General features: G+C 31.5%; 2 protein-coding genes across 2 annotated transcripts; one reads left to right on the top strand and one right to left on the bottom strand.

Moving 5' to 3' along the window:
• The first annotated feature begins 5,653 nt into the window (after positions 1-5,653).
• On the top strand, positions 5,654-14,247 carry LOC102596537 (uncharacterized). Its single transcript, XM_006366405.2, has 16 exons — positions 5,654-6,301; positions 7,049-7,396; positions 7,485-7,625; positions 7,742-7,874; positions 7,994-8,107; positions 8,190-8,338; positions 10,115-10,207; positions 10,355-10,415; positions 10,569-10,901; positions 11,126-11,252; positions 11,333-11,432; positions 12,375-12,444; positions 12,547-12,699; positions 12,789-12,884; positions 13,257-13,576; positions 13,699-14,247. Exons 1-16 carry the CDS (start codon positions 6,167-6,169, stop codon positions 13,879-13,881), a joined length of 2,556 nt encoding a protein of 851 aa, XP_006366467.1. The 5' UTR covers positions 5,654-6,166; the 3' UTR covers positions 13,882-14,247.
• A 1,296-nt stretch (positions 14,248-15,543) lies between these two features.
• Positions 15,544-16,630, bottom strand: LOC102596207 (pathogenesis-related protein 5). Its single transcript, XM_006366404.1, has 2 exons — positions 16,536-16,630; positions 15,544-16,328 (listed from the first exon to the last, which is right to left on the bottom strand). Exons 1-2 carry the CDS (start codon positions 16,585-16,587, stop codon positions 15,637-15,639), a joined length of 744 nt encoding a protein of 247 aa, XP_006366466.1. The 5' UTR covers positions 16,588-16,630; the 3' UTR covers positions 15,544-15,636.
• Between the last annotated feature and the right edge of the window lie 4,551 nt (positions 16,631-21,181).

The following is a 21,181-nucleotide window of genomic DNA, read 5'->3' as shown; positions in this document are numbered from 1 at the left end:
TTGAATTTCAATAGCAATCACTTATGTTAAATCAAATTTATAAGTATATTTGAAAGAAAAAATATTCATGGTATTAAATACTTTCACTTAGTTGCATAATATACATACGTCAATATATAGGAACTCTAACAGCCAATTTTTTTTAATCGGGATTATATATTTTAGCGCCGGCACAATAAAACAAACGGTGAGAAGCGATTTTTAAAAAATAATTTGTGTTGGGTTTATTTGATATTTTTCATAAATTTTTTATTTGATAATCAGTTTTCATTTTTTCATTTGATTTGTAATAATTCAAGTAATATTTACAAGATATTAGTAGACATATATAAATTATTTTACGTTTCTACATCATCCCAAATGATTAGATCTTGGATAATTTTTTTATTTAATTTTAGTTTTGGAAAGCTTTTTAATTGTGTCAATTGTTACATAAACTATTAGAATTAGTAGAAATATTTAAAAATATAATCAAGACATTACTTGACTGAGTATGTCAATTAGAGTATCATTTTACTAGTATAATATCTTATATTACTTTTAATTACACAAATAGGTCTAAATAATCAATATCGTAAATTCGTAATGATTTTTATGTTTAAGAAGACACTCAACATTAGGATAATGAGTTTTAAAAATTAATTATTTAATAATCTACTAATTTGAAATTGAGGTGTCCAAAATACACTCAAAGACTTGAAGATAATTTTACAAAGCTAATATTAAAAACATGATTGATTGAAATTCGAGGTGAAATGGATATATTAAACGATAGAAAGACTTTGAAAATATATGCGTAATAATTAGCAAAACAAATCGACAACAGACTTTTAAAATTAAGAAAAATTCTATTAACATTTATTTAATTAAAAATAAATACATAATTGTTTATATTTATGTATGTATATAAACATTGATTCGTTTTGATACCTTATTATTTTCTTAATTTGTTTTTGTGGGGTGGGGGTGGCCGGGTGGGTTGGATAGACAGTAACCTCGTTCAGAAAGTTTGATTTGAACAATTTGACGCAATAAATAAGTTTATTATAAAATTTCTTATTAAAAAATTATATCAAATCAAAGTAAATTAATTTTTATTTTCACCACAATTTTTGTAATTTAATTTGCATTTTTTAAAAAACTATTTAGGATCGCAAAAAAAAACAAACTTCAAAACAAGAGCCTTTACAACAATATATAATTAATTTAGTGCTAGCAAAGGTCATGCATGCCATAAAGGTGTTAACTATAACATAGAAATATGCACTTTTTTTTTTCAAATTTAAGTTAATTGAAGCAATTATTTCGTTTTTTCATCCGATGTCTGATATTTATACTGAGATTTTTATTATTCTGAAGTTACAGTACTATATAAGACCCATTAAACAATATGATCTTTTTGATATATAAAATCCAGATACAACATCTCTAATTAAAAACGAAGAATCTTATTCATTTCACTACAACTCTCATAGGTCGGGAGTTGAATAATTGGATCAAATAAAGGCATTATTACGGCATTTACTGTATTTATGACATTTGGTTGATTATTAGTACACAATCAATAACAATATTAAACAATTTGCATTTATCCAGGGTGGATGAGCTGTAACGAACTACTAACACTCATTTTGTGGACAAAAAATCCAACATAAAATAAGCTCCATTTTATTTTTAATTAACCATAAGCAATATTAAAAGAAATAATTAAAAGTTAACTATTCTAAAAGAAAATGTTCTATTCGAATTTAATCGTGCTCCAATATGAATATCAATCACTAGATAAGAAATCAAAAAAATAAGAAAAAGAAAAAAAACTATAGTCTAACTATATCAAGAGATAAACTTTTAATCAAGTACTTTGAATATCAATCGTCTGTACTTGATGCACAGTTTATTTGAATGTTAAAAATAAAGTAATGTTTTATCTAATTATCTCTCTTCAATAGTCTACCTCAGCCTCTCCTTAAATCCACTAAAACTAACTTCTCACACTTTCATATAGAGACATCTGCTAGAGAATTATACGTTAAAAGTAACGTAGTCAAACAGAATTAGTAAAAAAATAATTGTAGTTTAATTACCCCAATTAAAACCTATATTAGTGGCTTAATAAATTAATGACCGTTCTTGTAGTATATATAATAAATAAAATTCAGCCACTAGCTCTAGCCGTTTGACTGACTCAATAAATTAACCGACAAATAATTGTACAACAAAATATAAGGCAAACGTGTCTGTGACATGATTTTCATTTAATATTATTACTGTACTATGTTTTAAAATTTTATTTTTTTACAATTCTAAAATTTCTAATTATATTTTGTTTACACTCCTTAATCTTTTAGCCGGGACCAACATAAGTTACAGTGAGATGAATATAATTCCTTCATTCTTTGAGCAGGGGCGGAGCCAACATACTATTAGGGGTTGATCCAATGCCTTTCGATGGAAAATATTACTATTTATAGATGGTTAAAATTATTTTTTATGTATATATAGTAGTGTCGAACTCAATTTGATTAGTTCGTGTGCTTACTTTTTCAAATTTTAAACTCCCTTAATAAAAAATTTAGCTCCGCCATTATCTTTGTGTCTCGTAGATATGAAAAAGATCTTGATATAAAGCGCTTCTCTTTTTAAATGAGTCTTTATCACCAATTTAAATTAATCAATATGATAATAATAATAAAAATAATTATTGTACTTATAAATATGAAAAATAGTTACATTATAATAGATCTATTTAAATTTAAATTAAATTGTAGGGACAATTATTGAGGACCCATCTTTTTGGTTGTTTATTGACAAGTAGATGCCTTTTTCCCCCCCCCCTAAATGAAGGATAATTCTATCTTTATTTATATTTCTTTTTAAAAACATTCGTTTCATTAGAGCGATTGATTTTATATATGAGATTTGAATTTGAATTTTTTTATTGCAAAATGAAAAAATATTTATCATTTCATCACATTTTTTAGGGAAAAGGGTCTGATATACCCCTTAACTTTGTCATTTTGAGCTGATATACCCCTCGTTGTGAAATACCTCTACTTATATACAAATGACTCACATATACCATTTTCTTCTAACGGAAATGGAAAAAAAATCGTTTAATTTTTTTTTATTTTTTAAAAAAGATATATAATCCCATATGAGTATATTTAATCCTCCTCAAACATTTTTTTTTTGACTTTTTTTGTTTCAATGACTAATTTAGATTTATTATTTTGATGGTCAAATTTATTTATATTTCACTAATATTCTTGTAAAACTTATTATAGATGACCAAATTTGTTTCTTCAAATACAAAAATTAATTAAAATATAGACAAAAAAAATAGGTTTAAATTATAATATAGCCACAAAAAAATAGTTTTAATTTTTTTCTTTACACTAAGGAATGAAAGAAAAAAATAAAATAAGAATAAGTTACTCAAATAATTATAATCAATGAAGTCAAAATATAATTTATGTATGAAAAAGATTAAAATATACCTTGAACTTTGCTAGAAGAATCATATATACCCCAAAATAATTTTTAAGAAATTAAAAGTCAAAAATATAAATTTAAAATTATTTTTTTTCACTTCCGTTAAATGAAGGGTATATGTGAGCTCATTTTGTAACGTTAGGAGAATATGTGAGCCGTTTGTATAATGGTAAGGATATATATGAACCACTTTCATAACAAGGAGCATATCAGCTCCAAATGACAAAGTTGAGGGGTATATCAGGCCTTTTCCCTATTTTTTATTAATTTAATAGTATCTTATATTAGAGGTGTTTATAGTTACGTGCTAATCCTATATATTGAATTAATTATTGATTAATCAACTAGTAACCTATACCATGTATGTCTTTTTAGAAAGGACGAAAAGAGGAGTACAAACCTTAAATGCAATTAATTTCCAAATTAAGGTTGTAAATTTCCCCAAATATACTCTATTCATTAAAAGGTTGCAAGATTTATGCTTCGAAACAAATCTCTTTGTTTCAAAATAAGTGATATCTTTGAAATTTTTTTCCAGTATCTTAGAAATTAATAAAGATCGCTTATATATTTATTATTGTCCATATATATTTTAATTCAACATTATATAAATAAATGGAGTTTAAGAAAGAAAGATTTTTTTTATAACTTGTGGTCCAAAATGAATGATAAAAATTTGTGTAGTTGTAAATTATTTCATTAAGGGTAAAATATACATTTTATAGTTAAATTGTTATTTAATATAGAAATGTGTCATTCTTTATGGGACTGACTAAAAAAATAGTAAGTCACATAAATTGATACAAAGGGAGTAGAATTTAAGAGAATAACATATACATATCTTATTCATATTATTACGGAACAAAAAGATTATTTTGTAGAAGCTATTTATATTTTTCATTAATGTGTATATGTATAAAACAACTTTGCAAAACTTCAATCTTAAGGTAAATATACTAACACGTTTAAAACTTTAATTTCGACCCATTTCATATTTTTCTTATGTAGGATATATTCCATTTTTTTTTTTATGTCTATAAAATAAAGTTGTTAGTGCTGTGACAAAAGAATTATTATAAAACCCCAATTAGTTTATCTAATTAGCTAATTGACAACAAACTTTCCTATTGTTGATTTGGTGTATCCCTTTTATGAAACTTCTACCTATATTTTGTTTTGTCACGTATGTAAATTTGGACAACAACATATATTGTCAATTATATAAAATATATATCCATATAATTATTAACATCTTGTTATATCACATAATTTAATACCAATAAAACAAAAATCATAATTAACAAACAATTTACTCAAATGTCATTTAGTGAAATCTTAATCTACTCACTCAGATTGAAATTATAATAGAAGTTATACAAGAAATAGAATACTTATCATAATAATAATGTAGGTGGTGAAATTTAAAAATATAATTATTAACATCTTGTTATATCACATAATTTAATACCAATAAAACAAAAATCATAATTAACAAACAATTTACTCAAATGTCATTTAGTGAAATCTTAATCTACTCACTCAGATTGAAATTATAATAGAAGTTATACAAGAAATAGAATACTTATCATAATAATAATGTAGGTGATGAAATTTAAAAATAGTAAAATTTAGTAGATTTTTATTTTTAAAAAGTTACTTGATTCAAATAGAGCATATCAAATGACATTTATATTATAATAGTAATTTACTCCATATAACTTACGAGTGAATTATGAAAATAGTAAAGTCTGCTAGATAAAATATATCAAAGCAAGTATATACAATAACAATAACTATATATATTTTTTTATCACTCCCTAGGAATTCCATCCCTTTTGCTTCTTTGGTGACTCAAACTTGCAACCTTGGAGTTGAAAGTGAGTGGTGTTTACCATCCGAGCAACTCCCTCTCGTCACAATAACTATATATTTAATATAATCTCAAAGATAAAATTTGAAAAAAATGATACAAGTACAATTTTATTCCTATCTTATGAAAGTAAAACGAGTAGACTCGAGTATGAACAAATTTTGTCTAAGCCACTCAGTTTGTAATGGAAACAAAAGGCAATGGTATTATAGTAGTTTCAAGAAAAGGCAAGGTTACTTTTCTAAAAACCATGATATTTTATACAACTTTTTTCATTGAAAAAAACATAGTAAAATATTAATTTAATCAAAATAAAATATTACGATCTAACTCCACCCACCCTTACCTATTCTTATTCACTTTTATTATATAGTATACTTTATATATATTAAATTATACACAATTTTCATATCATCCTCTGAATATTTCTTCTTTATTAATTTTTCAGTGTCCAAACAAATACAAGAAACTTTGCTTTCACAAAATGTACAGATTTTTGTTTCACTGTTTAACAAGAAGCTAAGATAGTAGTCCCTTTTTCCCAGAACCAAGAAAAACCCAGTTCATATATATTCAAGAACTGAGTTTTTTTTTTGATTTTTTTCTTCTCATTGTTGTTTATTTTCAAAAGGGTGTGTTCAAGATTGATAAAGTTTCAATCTTTTCACCTCAGAGGGGTGTAGATACACACATCTGTTTGTATAATGTGGAGGGGTCTGCATTTCTTTTGGAAAACGGAATCGATCGGAGAAACGCCGTGTACGGCGGCGATTTGATGGTTTGTTTTGTTAAACGCAGCGTTTCATGGAGTTGAAGATTTGGTGTTGGAGTAGTGGTAGTAGTAGTGGTACTAGTAGAAGTAATACTTGTACTTTTCTCAGTGTTCATTCTAAATCCAGCTCTTCAACTAAGCTTAGATTTGCTATATTTTTTCCCCAGGTAAGACTTTTTAAATTGGGGATTTAGGGTTTATTTCATTTTTTTGGGATTATATGCCGTTAGCTGATGAGGAAGAATAGTAAGAATGTATGAGTTATTGGGAAGCTGTTTGGATAGTTTAAAAAATATTTTGAAGCTAAAAAGAGGAAATTTTTTGAGGTTGGAAACTTAGGAATTTTGGATCTGCTGAAGTTTGAAGTATTCAGAAAGTTTCTTTTTGCTGTTTTCCCCTTGAAAACTTGTTTCATTTTTATGGCAATTTCCATTTATAAGATCTTCTAGTTCCTTATGAAGTTTTAGTTTTCATTCTTCTTTATTTTGGGTAATGGGTATTTTGTTCAACTACTTATATTTGAGTAATTGGCTCAAATAAGGGTAAACGTTTCCTTCTTTTGTGGTTTAAAGATTGGGGCTTTCTGCTTGAGGGGTTATTTTCTGTATTTCCACTGATTGTCATGGACTTTATTCAGCTTGGGGTAAGAGTTAGTTTCTTAAGGTTCTTGATTAGCTTCAGTAAGCTTGTGGAGCTGAAAAAAAAGTTGATTTTGGTTTGAGCTGCTTATGGAATTTTGAGTGTTGATGTAGATTTTAGAGATAGCTGTTCATTGCAGATTATGAACATCTACTCCTTAAATCTTAATTTGCTTGTGACATAATTCTTTTCGTGCTCCAATTGTTTAAGTGTTACTGGGACAGCATATAGGTAATGCAAGCTAGATTCTGATTGATGTTTTTTGTTTCTCTTAGGTCCTATTTATACTATTGTGTCTAGAGACCAGTTTAGCAACTTTCTCGGACCATCAATTATTGAGACAAGACTTTGAGAATGAAGACAAGAGTAGCATTTCCCATTCTTGTATCCATGATCAGATAATTGAACAAAGGAAAAGACCTGGTTTGCAAGTGTATTCTGTCACTCCTCAGGTGTATGAGGAGTCTGTGGCTTCAAATCCCCCTCACCGTAGAGGTAGGGCATTACTTGAAATTTCCAAAGAACAAAATGATGTCATGCAACCGATCAGAATCTTTTTGAATTATGATGCTGTCGGTCATTCATCTGAGAGAGATTGTCAAAAAGTCGGCGACATTGTGAAGGTAAGTACTTATCATCAGTTGAAAAGTGTGTTTGAGAAATTTGATTCTTGTCCTTACTAAATCATCAATTCTCTTTCTGTCTAATTAGCTTGGGGAGCCACCAGGTGCTTCTTTTTCTGGTACATCTTCTTGTAATCCACATGGAGATCCTCCAGTTTATGGTGATTGCTGGTATAACTGTACCTTAGATGATATAGCTGGGGAGGACAAAAGGCATCGCCTTCGCAAGGTTTATTCTCTTCTCCTGATAAGGCTATTTCTGTCACACTGCCATTTCTAATGCCCAGTAAGTAGTATTTGATAGCCAAGGCCTTTGATTTTAACCGGATGCAATTTGCAATACAGGCCCTCGAGCAGACAGCGGATTGGTTTAAAAGAGCGTTATCTGTTGAGCCAGTTAAGGGAAACCTACGGTTAAGTGGATATTCTGCTTGTGGACAAGATGGAGGTGTACAACTCCCAAGAAAATATGTTGAAGGTACTTTTATTCGATTATCAGCTGCTTGGATTTCCTCATTTGATTATGATATTTTCGTTTACTGTTTAGTTCATTATTGTCATGTTTCAATTATCATATTTTCTCCATGTATTCTTCAGAGGGTGTTGCACATGCGGATTTGGTTCTTCTTGTGACTACAAGGCCAACAACAGGCAACACTCTTGCATGGGCTGTAGCTTGTGAGCGTGATCAATGGGGTCGTGCTGTTGCTGGTGAGTGTTGCGTGAACAAAAGCATGTCAATACACATGAAATTTTCAGACACCATAGCTAAACTGAGATTTTCTGGTTTCAGGGCATGTGAATGTAGCTCCTCGACATTTAACTGCTGAAGCAGAAACCTTACTTCAAGCTACTTTGATACATGAAGTAATGCACGTTCTTGGATTTGATCCTCATGCCTTTGCTCATTTTCGTGATGAGAGAAAACGTAGGCGAAGTCAGGTAATTTTGATTTTTGCATGTGCTATAACCAAGCGGAGGGGCACCAGTAGAAACTCATGTTAATAAGAGTTCATAGACTGCAACAATCTCCCTCACCCTGCAGTAGTGATCTCTTGTAAAATGTTTTCATGTAGGAGAAGTTATATGTATTGCCGCTCCAAGTAAAGGAGCAAACAGCGCAAGATAGACTCTATATTCACATAAATAGTGATATCTTTGTGTTAGCTATACTGTAGAAAAGAAAATTACTCTTTTCTTGTAATTTATAATTATCTCCAATAGAGAAGGGCTTTTTATGAGATTTTGGAGAGCTGTTACATATTTTGTTCTTTTATATGGTCAATTGTGTCTGCGAGTTGGTTCTTCTGTTGTCTTTTGAGAACAAGCATATATTTTTTTTTTTTATGACAAGGGAAACCCGCAGCCGCTACCCTTTGGTGCGCACAGGGTAAAACCCCCGCTCCTATGCAATAGCTCGCAAACCACATAGGAGAGGTAACCCGCACTAGGCAAGCCCGGCACGACGAGCTCGACCCAGAAGGAAAACCCCTTGCTTTCGCTGGCAAGGGGTTTCGAACTTGAGACCTCCAACATGGAAGTCCCAAGCCCAAACCACTGGTTTAACCCTTGATGACAAGCATATTTGTCAATTGAATTTTTGTTTTTGTTAAGCATATGGTTCGTCAGTTGATAAGATCACCTTCTGTTAACTTACTGATTCAATCTTATTTTCTCAAGAATGCAACACAATCCATTAGTCAGGTTAAACAAGTTGGAATAAAGAAAAAATGAGACCAGAAGGTGGAAGAGATCTAAAGGGGCTAATTTTTAAAATGATGTAGTAAAGGGGCTAAACTTTTTTTTTTGAACATTAGTAAAGGGGCTAAACTTACTCTTGTGTTTTATCTCTTCTCCTTTGATTGCCAAGTATGATGTTCGGAGTCCACATTATGCTCCAAAGTAGGAGCTTTTTCTCTTCAATTTATTTATTACTGGAAGACCATAGCAAAGCTTACTTACAAATAATTTATTTGGATAACTAGAAGTTGTGAATGATGCTCAAAACTTTCCCAAACTTCTTTAATTCCTACTAGTTCCACATCATTTGGTGCTCTGTTCTCTTGTATGCTATTACTTGTCTCTTTCGTAGGGCATATAGGATTCTGCAAAGCAAAACATTGCCTTTTCTCTATGATAAGTGTTGTGGCCTATCTCAAATATCGTTTGGATCTAGCTAGTATTTGCCTTGAGTCCCCTGCTCTTAGTCTTTTCTCCAACATCTCTGTCGCAGGGAATATATGATTCTGCAAAGCGAAACATTGCCTTTTCTCTATGATAAGTGTTGTGGCCTGTCTCAAGTTCCGTTTGGATCTAGTATTTGCCTTGAGTCCCCTGCTCTTAGTCTTTTCTCCAACATCTCTGTCGCAGGGAATATATGATTCTGCAAAGCGAAACATTGCCTTTTCTCTATGATAAGTGTTGTGGCCTGTCTCAAGTTCCGTTTGGATCTAGTATTTGCCTTGAGTCCCCTGCTCTTAGTCTTTTCTCCAACATCTCTAAAGGATGTTTCTTCTTTCTCGGAAATGCCAAAATCCTCTCAGTGTTACCTATTTTCTTCTGTTTCCTTATTCGCTAGGAAAGAGCATCTGTGCCCCCTTTTGTTTTTATTTGCATTCATATAAGCTCTTTTACAGATAGTCGAGGGTTCACTAACATTTAGTTCAGACCTGGTTATGCTGAAGCCTGATGTGCATTTACTTGCCATTTCTATGCTAGGTTACTGAACTGGTAATGGATGAAAAACTTGGAAGAATGGTTACTCGAGTAGTGCTTCCTCGAGTTATCATGCATGCTCGCCATCACTATGGGGTATAGTCTATAGTAATTCATTTTCTTCAATATTCCTTCTCTGATTCCTGTAGCTTATATTAGCTAGTTATTTTTTGCCACATTAAATTTATGGGCCAAGCTAAACCCATCAAAGTTAGAATACCCTTAACCAGTTTAACACTGCAGGCATTCTCTGAGAATTTCACTGGACTTGAGCTAGAAGATGGAGGCGGACGTGGTACATCAGGTTGATATTTATCTTCTATGTTGAATGGATTCTTCTGAGATACACCCTCATGCATTTTCTTAGCAAAAAGATGTCAACATTATAGAGTGTATCCTGCTAAATGAATATCTTTTTGAATTATGGATCGATTGTTTAAATAACAAAGTGCTGCAGGTTCTCATTGGGAGAAAAGGCTATTGATGAATGAGATCATGACTGGGTCGGTAGATACAAGATCAGTGGTTTCAAAAATGACTCTTGCTTTACTTGAGGACAGTGGATGGTACCGGGCTAATTATAGCATGGCTGACCGTCTTGATTGGGGACGCAACCAAGGACCAGATTTCGTTACCTTTCCCTGCAATCACTGGAAGGGAGCCTATCATTGTAACACTACCCAGTTATCTGGATGTACATTTAACAGGGAGGCAGAAGGTTATTGTCCAATTATGAATTATAGTGGGGATCTCCCTCAATGGGCTCGTTATTTTCCACAGGCTAACAAAGGTATTTCTTTACTTCATTTGTTTTTGATATTTCGTTGTCATTGAAAACTGATTTTGTCTTGGATACACAATCTTTTTGTCGACTTTGAACTTCTGAGAAACAAGTCGACTAATAGTATTGTTGGGTGGATGCATGCCAATTACTATTTTGAAACCAACATTACTGGTTTAGTAAGTTTCTTGAACTGGCTTTCTGTTGTAACTTCTGGTGGATGGCTGTTGCAGGTGGTCAGTCATCATTGGCAGATTATTGCACTTATTTTGTTGCTTACTCTGATGGATCGTGTACGGACACGAATGGTGCTCGTGCACCTGATAGGATGTTAGGTGAAGTGAGGGGAAGTAGTTCAAGGTGAGGCGTTCGCCTGTAGCCTTTGGAGATTATATCTAATCGGATATTAGCTCACCAGTTTTTTGTTTTAATCCATACAGGTGCATGTCTTCTTCTTTAGTGCGTTCTGGATTTGTACGTGGCTCAATGGCCCAAGGCAATGGTTGTTATCAGCATAGGTGCTCAAACAATTCGTTAGAGGTATGACTTCGGTAATTACTTGTCTGCTGTATTTGTTGTTCATCTTTTGTTTTGATTTAGTTGCCTATCCAAAATAATATATGTTAGCTCATTAGTTTTTTTGAGAAAGAGATATTAGCTCATTAATGATAAATGAGATGTGAGAGAATGGTTCAAAGCTCAAGAGCTACGTTTAACCATGAGAGGATAATAGTTGGATATATCTTTCTCTTCCATTCCTTTGTATTCTCAATCTTCGAATTTGCATTTTGGAGATCTAAAGGCATGAAGTTTGTAATATTTGCAATCTGCCTAGAATTGTTATTAAAATATTTGCGATATGTCTAGACCAAAATATACTAGATAATTCTATTTCTATCGAGCCATACTATGGAATAAACTTCAGTACCTACAAGAAATATCTACATTCTTGTGAAGCATAACTGTTAAAACTTGTGAATATTACCCTTCTAATATTAAAAGGCTATCTAACCATCCCTGATAATGCCATAGTTCAAATAATGCTGAGGTAAAAAGAGGAATACTATATGTAATTATACCTTTTTTTTTGTTTGAACACAGTAAAACAAGCAGTTGGAAAATACGGAAATAGCATATTTATCTTATCAAAATCAAAACTAAAATAAGATGGAATAGTATTGCTGAACCAATCTGAATATGTGAATATTGTAATTATCTCTTGAGGAAAGAGGTCAATAATATATGATGAACTAAATTGGGCGCTGGGTCATAAAAAAATGTTACAGAGGTGAGTGTCGTGTTAATATCTTCTGAGTTTTAAGTGTTAGCAATGAAATCTCCGGATGCCTCTATCTGATTGCTAGATCTGAGGTAGCTGTCCTAGTTCATTTCTTCCCGCTCAGATTGTATTTTGGAAAAAAGAACGAATCTCGGGAAGGATATCTTACATTTAGCTTATTATATATGATTAAATTCCCACAGGTAGCAGTAGATGGCATTTGGAGAGTTTGTCCAAAAGCTGGTGGACCTATCCAGTTTCCTGGCTTTAATGGTAAATATTAATCATGCTACTTCTCTTCAATCACTAAAGTATCTCTTTGTTGATTTATGAATCTGCTCTTTCTGTTTACTTAATTTTTTTTCTCAATTGTAGGTGAGCTCGTCTGCCCAGCTTACCATGAACTATGTGATGTGAATCCAGTTTCGTTGTCTAGTCAATGTCCCAATTCATGCAATTTCAACGGAGATTGCTTAGGTGGAAAATGTCGATGCTTTATTGGGTTTGGTGGTCATGATTGTAGCAAACGTGAGTTCCCATACTTTCTCTGTGATAGTGGAATCTTTTGAGGGAAGTTGGTTTATTTGGTGTAATCACACTTCTGCTTTCTATTTCAGGCTCCTGTCCTGGCAATTGTGGTGGACGTGGAAAGTGTCTTGGGAATGGTGTTTGTGAATGTGATAACGGGTATACTGGCGTTGATTGTTCGACAGGTAACATGGTTTAATTGATTCCTTCCTTGCACATGTTAGTTATGCTGTCAAAGGAGTAGTCAACTTAGCCCCTGTTTGGCCCAACGCTACCTTTGTTCGTTGAACCAGCTCAAAATCTTTTGGGTGCCTCCCCTCTTTCCTAAAACAAAATAAAATTGTAATTGAGCTTGGAAGTAATGGTACTTGAAGAAACCATTAGGTTGAAGATTTTGTAACTTCAAATTTGATCAGATCCCATAAGATAACATTCTGACAACATCTACTTTTCGTTATACCTTATAATTGTGAATGCCTTTCTTTGTCTTCTAAATGATACGTCAGTCAAAGGATGTGTTAAGGTTGATAGCTAACGTTCCCATTGGTGATACACAGCTGTTTGCGATGAGCAGTGCAGCCTTCACGGTGGGGTCTGTGACAATGGAGTCTGTGAGTTCCGTTGTTCTGACTATGCTGGTTACACGTGCCAGAATAGCTCCACGCTTCTTCCTAGTCTCTCTGTTTGCAAAGATGTGCTTCAAAATGATGTATCAGGACAACACTGTGCACCTAGTGAGTTAAGTATCTTGCAGCAGCTGGAAGAAGTAGTGGTGATGCCCAACTACAACCGATTATTTCCAGCTGGTCCTCGAAAGATTTTGAACATTTTTAGGGGTCGGGATTGTGATGGAGCTGCTAAACGACTAGCCTGCTGGGTAAGTTTCTTCATCCAAAACAACTCTTTATGTTTTTTTCACACTGAGCTCAAAGAAATCTACCATGCATTTGTTTGTACGTACAATTTATTCATTATTCCTGTCAAACTGCTTAAAACCAGATCTCAATCCAAAAATGTGACAAGGATGGGGACAACCGGCTACGAGTGTGTCATTCAGCTTGCCAATCATATAACGTGGCATGTGGAGCATCACTTGATTGCTCGGACCAAACACTATTTAGTAATGAACACGAGGGTCAAGGTCTTTGCACAGGTTGGGGCGAATTGGACGCTTGGTTTTAGAGGAGCCAACTATAGAAAATGAATTTGGTGTACATTGTAGGTAGTTTTAGGTCCTTTTTCTTTTTTATTGGCCTACTTGTAATGTGTTGTAAGCTTTTTTCTCTTTGGGGTAGGAGGAAAATGTGTGCGCGAAGCGCTCATAATTTAGTTTTTTTTTCTCTCCCATCCCAAATGTTCATTTGGTAAAAGATTTGGGATGGGAAATTAATTTGAAATTTTGGCTTTCAAAGATGAAAGTCTTGATGTAGAGGAAATGTAATCAAAGAAAAAAAAGGATAAGAGTAAAAAGAATTGGCCCAAGGCCTTGAAGCCATTAATTGTATTTTGTGTTTTACTTTTTTTTTAGATTTGATAATATTTTGCGTAGTAAGTGTGAGTTCAATTTTCACTCTCCTCGTATTTAGTTGATTATAGTATTTTTTATAGATATTCTTGCAACTTTGAGGTTTTATTCTTTTATTTATGACATCTCATTATGGATTCGAGCTGTGAAATCACTCATGTTAGCGGTATTATTATGTTTACATAGGTTTGTTCTACAATGGATTGAAACATTTAATCATTTATTTAAATTAATCCACACACTTGTTATGACAAAAGGAACATTTTAACAGTCGATGAGGTGTGAAAATTATAAAATCATTAGAAATGTCAGTGTCCTTGAGTAATCTATGATTAAAACATAAGTAACTATTTTTAATATTAAACTTCAGTTGCAATCTGATTATAATGAACAAATCCCTCTGACTTACTGTCTTTATTTTGTAGTATTTATTCAATTAAATTTGTCATTTAATTAAACAATGATTTGACTCTTTCTCCATTTCAAAAATAGACAATTTTGAACTCCAATGTATTGATAGATACACCTAATTTTTACAATATTCACACCGACCCAAGAAAAATCTTTTCACCTCAAAATCTATGAAATTATAAAATGATGGACTTTATTTATTTTTTATAATATAGTAAAATAATTATACCTTCATCTTTAATCAACAATTCAGATGCACATATCAAATTAGTCAGGATTCAAGATGTGTATTAGATATCGAGTGAGAAATTAAAAAAGAAACTTAACACAACGGGTGCACTAAGGCAAATTTTTTGATGTTATTGGACATCCCATCTTTAACATGATTTTTAGTCTTTGGTTAGAGTTGGAATTATGAAAGACGATATGATCTTGCCATAATTACAACTTTTATTTATAGTCACGATTGAATCATAATTAACAAAATTACAACTTTTAGGAAAAAGTCTAGAATTAAGAAGTCAATTCTCTCAGTGAGCTGATTGGATGACGTAAATCAATGACATAAATAAAAATCACTTGAGATTGATTAGCTTTAAATTCCAATATAAATAGAATAACAATAAGTAATTTCTTTTCATTTATCTAAAATGATTTTTTAAGTAGAATCACTTGATAGTCATACTAGTGCATACTTAACTTTTGGTAAGTACCCAATTACAGTAACACAATTATCATAATTACCAACTTACCATAATCCTCCATGGTATTTAAATGGAAGTCAAACAAATTATGATTACAAATTTATCATACGTTATGAAATCAAAACCAAAATTAAAAATATAAAATGATAATATCATAGACAATAGGATGATAAAAATATTTTTCCTCATAATATCATGGACAATAGGATGATAAAAATATTATTCTAATCAATTGGAGATTACAAAAAATAGTATTCCCCTATGTGGTAACAATAATCATAAAAAAAATAATTAAAATTATGAAGCTGTTGGACAAAATGTGATAAGATAATCAGCACCAGCACAAGTGCAGGTACTTGAAGCATCATCATATGCATAGCTATAAGCACTAGGGCACGCACTCTTAAAAATCCTTGAGTAGTCCGTCGGCGAACAAGTCGCCGGCGTCGAATGATCACCGGTGCAACAATACTCCGGCGTGTTGAATTGTGCACACGCGCTTTTACACGCCACAACTACACCGTTATCTATCACTTGCAATTCCTTAGGACAGTTCGCATTTAGATCGGCGACGCAGCCGGCGTATTGACAATCACCAGATCCGCCGGAAGATCGTACTCCGATACCGACATTGTAGCCATCAACAAGGCTAACATCGTAAAAATCCATCTCATCTTTGGTTTTCGCGATCGTGAATTCAACTAAACTCACCGGAGGTACGCCGCCGGCTCCGCTAGGGCATTTCAATGCACCGCAATCGCCGGTTATACATTTACCAGCTCCGGTGCTATCAAAATTGCAACCGGTTCTTCCCCAAAACCGGCCGGAAAATCCTCCAGGAGCGGAGAGTTGGATGGTAGCGCCGGGAGTTAATGCAAATCCAGAATCGCCGGAGATAGGAACTCCGTTGCCGGAAAGTGTACCGGGCCAAACTGTGTAGCCGCAATTGTTTTGAAGTGTAAATTGTGTTGCTGAAACAGCAATCGCCTCTGCAAAATGGTAAGTAAAACTGTTACATACCTGCTCTATATTTTCTGTATTCATGATTTAAGCTCTATTAATTCAATCTTCGAGATTTCTATCATTAAATCATTAAACTACGCGTCTACATAAATTTAAATACCAAAAGTCACATTTAAAATACTGATTCAGATGAACCTAATATCGCTGTAACTACGAAAGAGATAAAAACTTACCGAACATGAAGAAGGCAAGGAGAAAATAAGAGTGATTATGAATGGAGGCCATTGTAATTAGCAGAATAAACAGAGAATTAAGCAAATGAAAGTTATATTTTGGAGTATTAAGCATTGAGTAATTTGTCTATTTATAGCCCATTATTTCCCATAACCCACCCCTCACCCCCACCCACCCACGTAGGAAATTAATTATTATTGTGGGTAAATTGCATTAACTGCTAACACGCAAAGATTACGCTGTTAATTATTTTTTCCTCAGATTTATTTTCCAAATATATATATATGACACTCCCTTTGATCCTTTTATCAGTATATATTTAGGTAGGTAGGTTAAAAGGAATATGAAAAAAAAGTTAGTGTAATTATATTTATTAGTAAGTGTTAAGGAAGCAAAAATGAAACACAGAATGATTCTCTGATTAATTTTCATCGAGTAATTAATTTAGCGATAGGGCGGTACGATCAATCCATAAAATTATGATCCGTCTAATTTGTTTAGGTTTGGATAACTCAACTTATTTTGACTTTTAATCAAACATGTTTTAATATCGGCTTGATATATGCACCACCAAAAATATTTGTTCAAATATTTTTGAAATATGTTTTTATTTTTGGTGTACTTGTTATATATAGTAATATTCTATGCATTTTTAAAATAAAATAAAATTAGATAATCACACAAATTATAAAAAATAAAATAAAAATGAATTTAGAACTTTGTATTGGACGGATTGAATTATGACTGAGTTTTAGTCCATTTCAGTTCAAGTAACATTTAAGTGGATTAATGATTTGTCCATTTGTTAATCTATTTTAACATTTGTAGATTCAACCTAACCCTCTCATTTGACACCATTTTTGAAAAACCGTTTAACTAAAAATGAAAGGAAAAAATAAGGAAAATTGCTAAACGGGTCACGTGCTGAGCATCCATGAAGCACGTGATATCGACATATTCTTAATTTCTAAACCTAAAGGGGTCGTTTTGATAACAATTTGAGGTATTAGTTAATTTCAGAATTATCTTATCCCAATATTCATAATGAAATAGTAAAATTACCATCCATATAAAAGGTATGATAAAATAATTTAATAAGATATTCTTTGTCCCCTTTTCAAGATAATTAGTACATAGATCTTTAAAATTGTGGACTAAGATCCCTTTTATGCAAATGAGAGGATTTTATGAGCAACCATTAGGTCCTGATCTAAAATTTTGTAAGTCATCGTTGCGTTAGATAATCAAAGTTGATAGATTTAAAATTTAAATTTTATATGTTTAATTTTAAATTTTTCGTTATCGAATTCATTGCATTTTTAAAACAATGAAAACAACTAGGAGTACTTGTAACAATATTAGTAGAAAATATAAGAATTTATGCTCCGCGTTAGAAGTGTTTGATTCAAATGAATTCGATGTCATTCTACATCTGCCATATGGATGATAATCAAAATTGAAAAAAATTGACAAAAGTACGATTATCTAACTTGCATTGCAAAAATCTTGCCCAAAACTTACTTTATAAGTCTTTAGCCTAAAATTTACGATACAAGTCTTTAGCCTAAAACACAATTTAGTATACAAGACTATACAAACTTTCATATTTCTTTTTTACAAAAAAATAAATATAAAAACTTGATATATAATATGATACACCAATATAAAATATACCTATATATAATAATATATATTTTTATACACTATTATACAAAACAAAATTTCATCAAACTTTGCCAGTTGATTTCTCTCAAACGACAAGATGAAATCTTCTGAAAACTTTGAAAAGGTGGTTCTAGTGATGACCTATCATCCCTAATAGGTGAGAAATCATGGGTAAAAATATATTTTAATTGAAAAATATTTTAAAAATAACTGACAATTTACTCTCGAGATTTTACTATAATAATCATATATGTAATTGGCGATTTTTAGAGTTGTGGATGGAATTGTGAGACGAGTCTTGTTACCTTAATTCGTCTCATCAAGATTTGACTTTTTAGTTTGAATTTTTCTGGAAGTGAGGAGGGGGTTGTAGTCCCATGACAACTTTCTAGGGCTCTTAAATTCTTTTCTTTTTGAATCACATTAGGTAAAGATTGAAAATATTGATTACATTATATCAATAATTTTATGGGCGGCTCTAAAATGTAATTATCTCAATGTTTTATCTATAAATTTGAATAATACATTAGCAAATATTAGATCCGAGTTTAATGTTATCAAAGGAAGTTAATATTCCGATGGTTATATTAACATAATTTCTTTAAGTTTTAGAGAAAATCTAAATCATGTTTTTTTTTTATTATAGAAAATAGTATAAATCATGTGTCTTATTGCACATATTTCCATTTTTTCCGCTACACTATACATTAATCGATATTTTCTTTTATATATTATTTTATACTTTTATATATTATTTTAATTATACTTTTATATATTATTTTATTTTTCTTAATGAGCGTAAAATAATACATGATACTCCCTCCGTCCACAATTGTTTGTCAGGGTAAGGTCATGCACACCCCTCAAGGAAAATTTAATACAAGGTGTAATTTGACTAATATAACCCTACTATACCAAGAATACCAAAAGTCCACATAACTTTTCAATTGAACTACACTATCATTAAGGGCAGAATTGGAAAAAAGTGATTAATTATTTCTTGATTGTTTAAATTGACAATTAATCTTGGACATCTATTTTTAGTATACCTGCCAAACAATTGTGGACGGAGGGAGTAATACTTTAGTTTGAATTTTTGTGAAGTGAGGAGGGGGTTGTAGTCCAATGACACCTTTCTAGGGCTCTTAAATTCTTTTCTTTTTTGAATCAATTTAGGTAAAGACTCAAAACATTGATTAAATTATATCAATAATTTTATGGGCGGCTCTTGAATGTAATTATCTCAATATTTTTTTATCTATAAATTTGAATAATACAAAGCAAATATTAGACCCGAGTTTAATATTATCAAAGGAAGTTAATATTCCGATAGTTATATTAACATAATTTCTTAAAATTTTAGAGAAAATCTAAATCGGTATTTTCTGAGTAACTTAATAGATTTTACTTTCTATTTATTATTTTATTTTTCTTAATGAGCGTAAAATAATGCACGATAACACTTATTTTAAGACGGATGAAGTCGTAAATGAAACCAATTTGATAGAGTAGGGTTTAGCAAAAAGTCAAAATACTATTAACAGATGTTGGCAAAGCTATAGTTCACCTGCCCTAATTGTCTAGGACTAGGATACAACTAAATTTATTATCCATTCTGGTATAAATTATTTAATTACCATAAAAAAAATGAGCTTTTTCCATCTAGTTAGGTAAGTAGTAGATTCTGTATTACCGCAAAAATGCAAACATGAAGAATTGAGTTTTAATTCATAGGTTGATGGGTAACTTATTTAGTGTAACGTTTTACCAAACACTTGCATCGACTCATCTCACCTAATTACCCATGATACCTGTTTTTATTTCCTACAAGAAACTTTTTTTTAATCCGAAGTTTGATACTTGTTTTAGAATCTGACTAATTATAGTGTAATCACTCTCATTCCTACTAGAAAAGACTTCATATCTAGTTAGAACTCGAACACAAATTCGAAATCTTTAATTAAATATGAAACAATACTTATTACTCCGTCATAACCTTTGTAGATTTTTCTACAAGAACATATCACATGTAACCTTTGATTAATGGTTCCTACAAGAACCTAGCACATATAAAACTTTTGACTAATTGGTTCCTAGCTACAAGAACCTAACACATATATATACATTCCTAAAGGATTTGTTTTTTAAGAGTCCGAAGTTAAAAGGGTCACTTTTTTTTCATCTAAAATGCATAAATGGCCTATCAATTTTTTAAAAAAAAACAAAAGGGACAACTTACTCTTGAGGGAGCGAGATCCTTTTTGATTAACAAAAAAATTGATAGACCGTTTATGTATTTTGGAGGAAAAAAAGTGATCATTTTGACTCCACTTAATAACGGTTGAAAAAGTCTAGCTTAGATAATGTTTGCTTATATCTTATATAAAATATAAAATATAAAATATAAAATATAAAATCACCCTAAATTTGTCTGAAAAAATTAGTTACACAATTTAACTTTTGCAACGTCTCTTTACCCCTGTATACTTATTTAATTGGCTATGGGTACGGTGGTATGATTTTTCTAAGTTAAGGACGAAAGTTATGGTAGCTTATTATATATCTTCTTACTAGGGTGAAATATATATTATGGGCTCGTCGATACGTGAGTCGGGATAAATAAAAATATTTCATGAGTTAAAATATGTCATCAGATTAGTAATACCCGCATCTTCTATATAAGATAGTTAATCCCATGCCATTTTATTATATTCCATGAGATTATTATTCCTTATCCCATTGATTTAGTGGCAAATTAAATTTGCCACTAAATTAAACTATTAATTGGTAAAACTAGATATTTTATGCATATATTTTCTAAAATTGGTAGTATAATATTATCTATGGACATCAATGCCATAAGAAGACAAAATATAATGGACGTGCACTTTAGGATTAGAGAATTCCCACTTCATACACTTTTTTTCGTTCTTTCTCTTATTGGTGCACCCATGTTTTAGAAATCATGAATTTATCTCTA

Source organism: Solanum tuberosum, unplaced genomic scaffold (genome assembly GCF_000226075.1).
Source record: "Solanum tuberosum cultivar DM 1-3 516 R44 unplaced genomic scaffold, SolTub_3.0 scf00633, whole genome shotgun sequence".
Classification (NCBI taxonomy): Eukaryota; Viridiplantae; Streptophyta; class Magnoliopsida; order Solanales; family Solanaceae; genus Solanum; species Solanum tuberosum.
Note: the sequence above shows the minus strand (reverse complement) of the source record. Positions and strands in the feature narration are given on the sequence as shown.

What these genes read in the sequence shown, in the direction of transcription:
- LOC102596537 (XM_006366405.2), top strand. Translation starts at nt 6,167, where the DNA reads ATGGAGTTGAAGATTTGGTGTTGGAGTAGTGGTAGTAGTAGTGGTACT. An exon ending in GTGAGGGGAAGTAGTTCAAG is followed by an intron (nt 11,253 to 11,332) that starts GTGAGGCGTTCG and finishes TAATCCATACAG; the next exon opens with GTGCATGTCTTCTTCTTTAG. An exon ending in GCTCAAACAATTCGTTAGAG is followed by an intron (nt 11,433 to 12,374) that starts GTATGACTTCGG and finishes AAATTCCCACAG; the next exon opens with GTAGCAGTAGATGGCATTTG.
- LOC102596207 (XM_006366404.1), bottom strand. Translation starts at nt 16,587, where the DNA reads ATGGCCTCCATTCATAATCACTCTTATTTTCTCCTTGCCTTCTTCATG. An exon ending in CCTTGCCTTCTTCATGTTCG is followed by an intron (nt 16,329 to 16,535) that starts GTAAGTTTTTAT and finishes ACCATTTTGCAG; the next exon opens with AGGCGATTGCTGTTTCAGCA.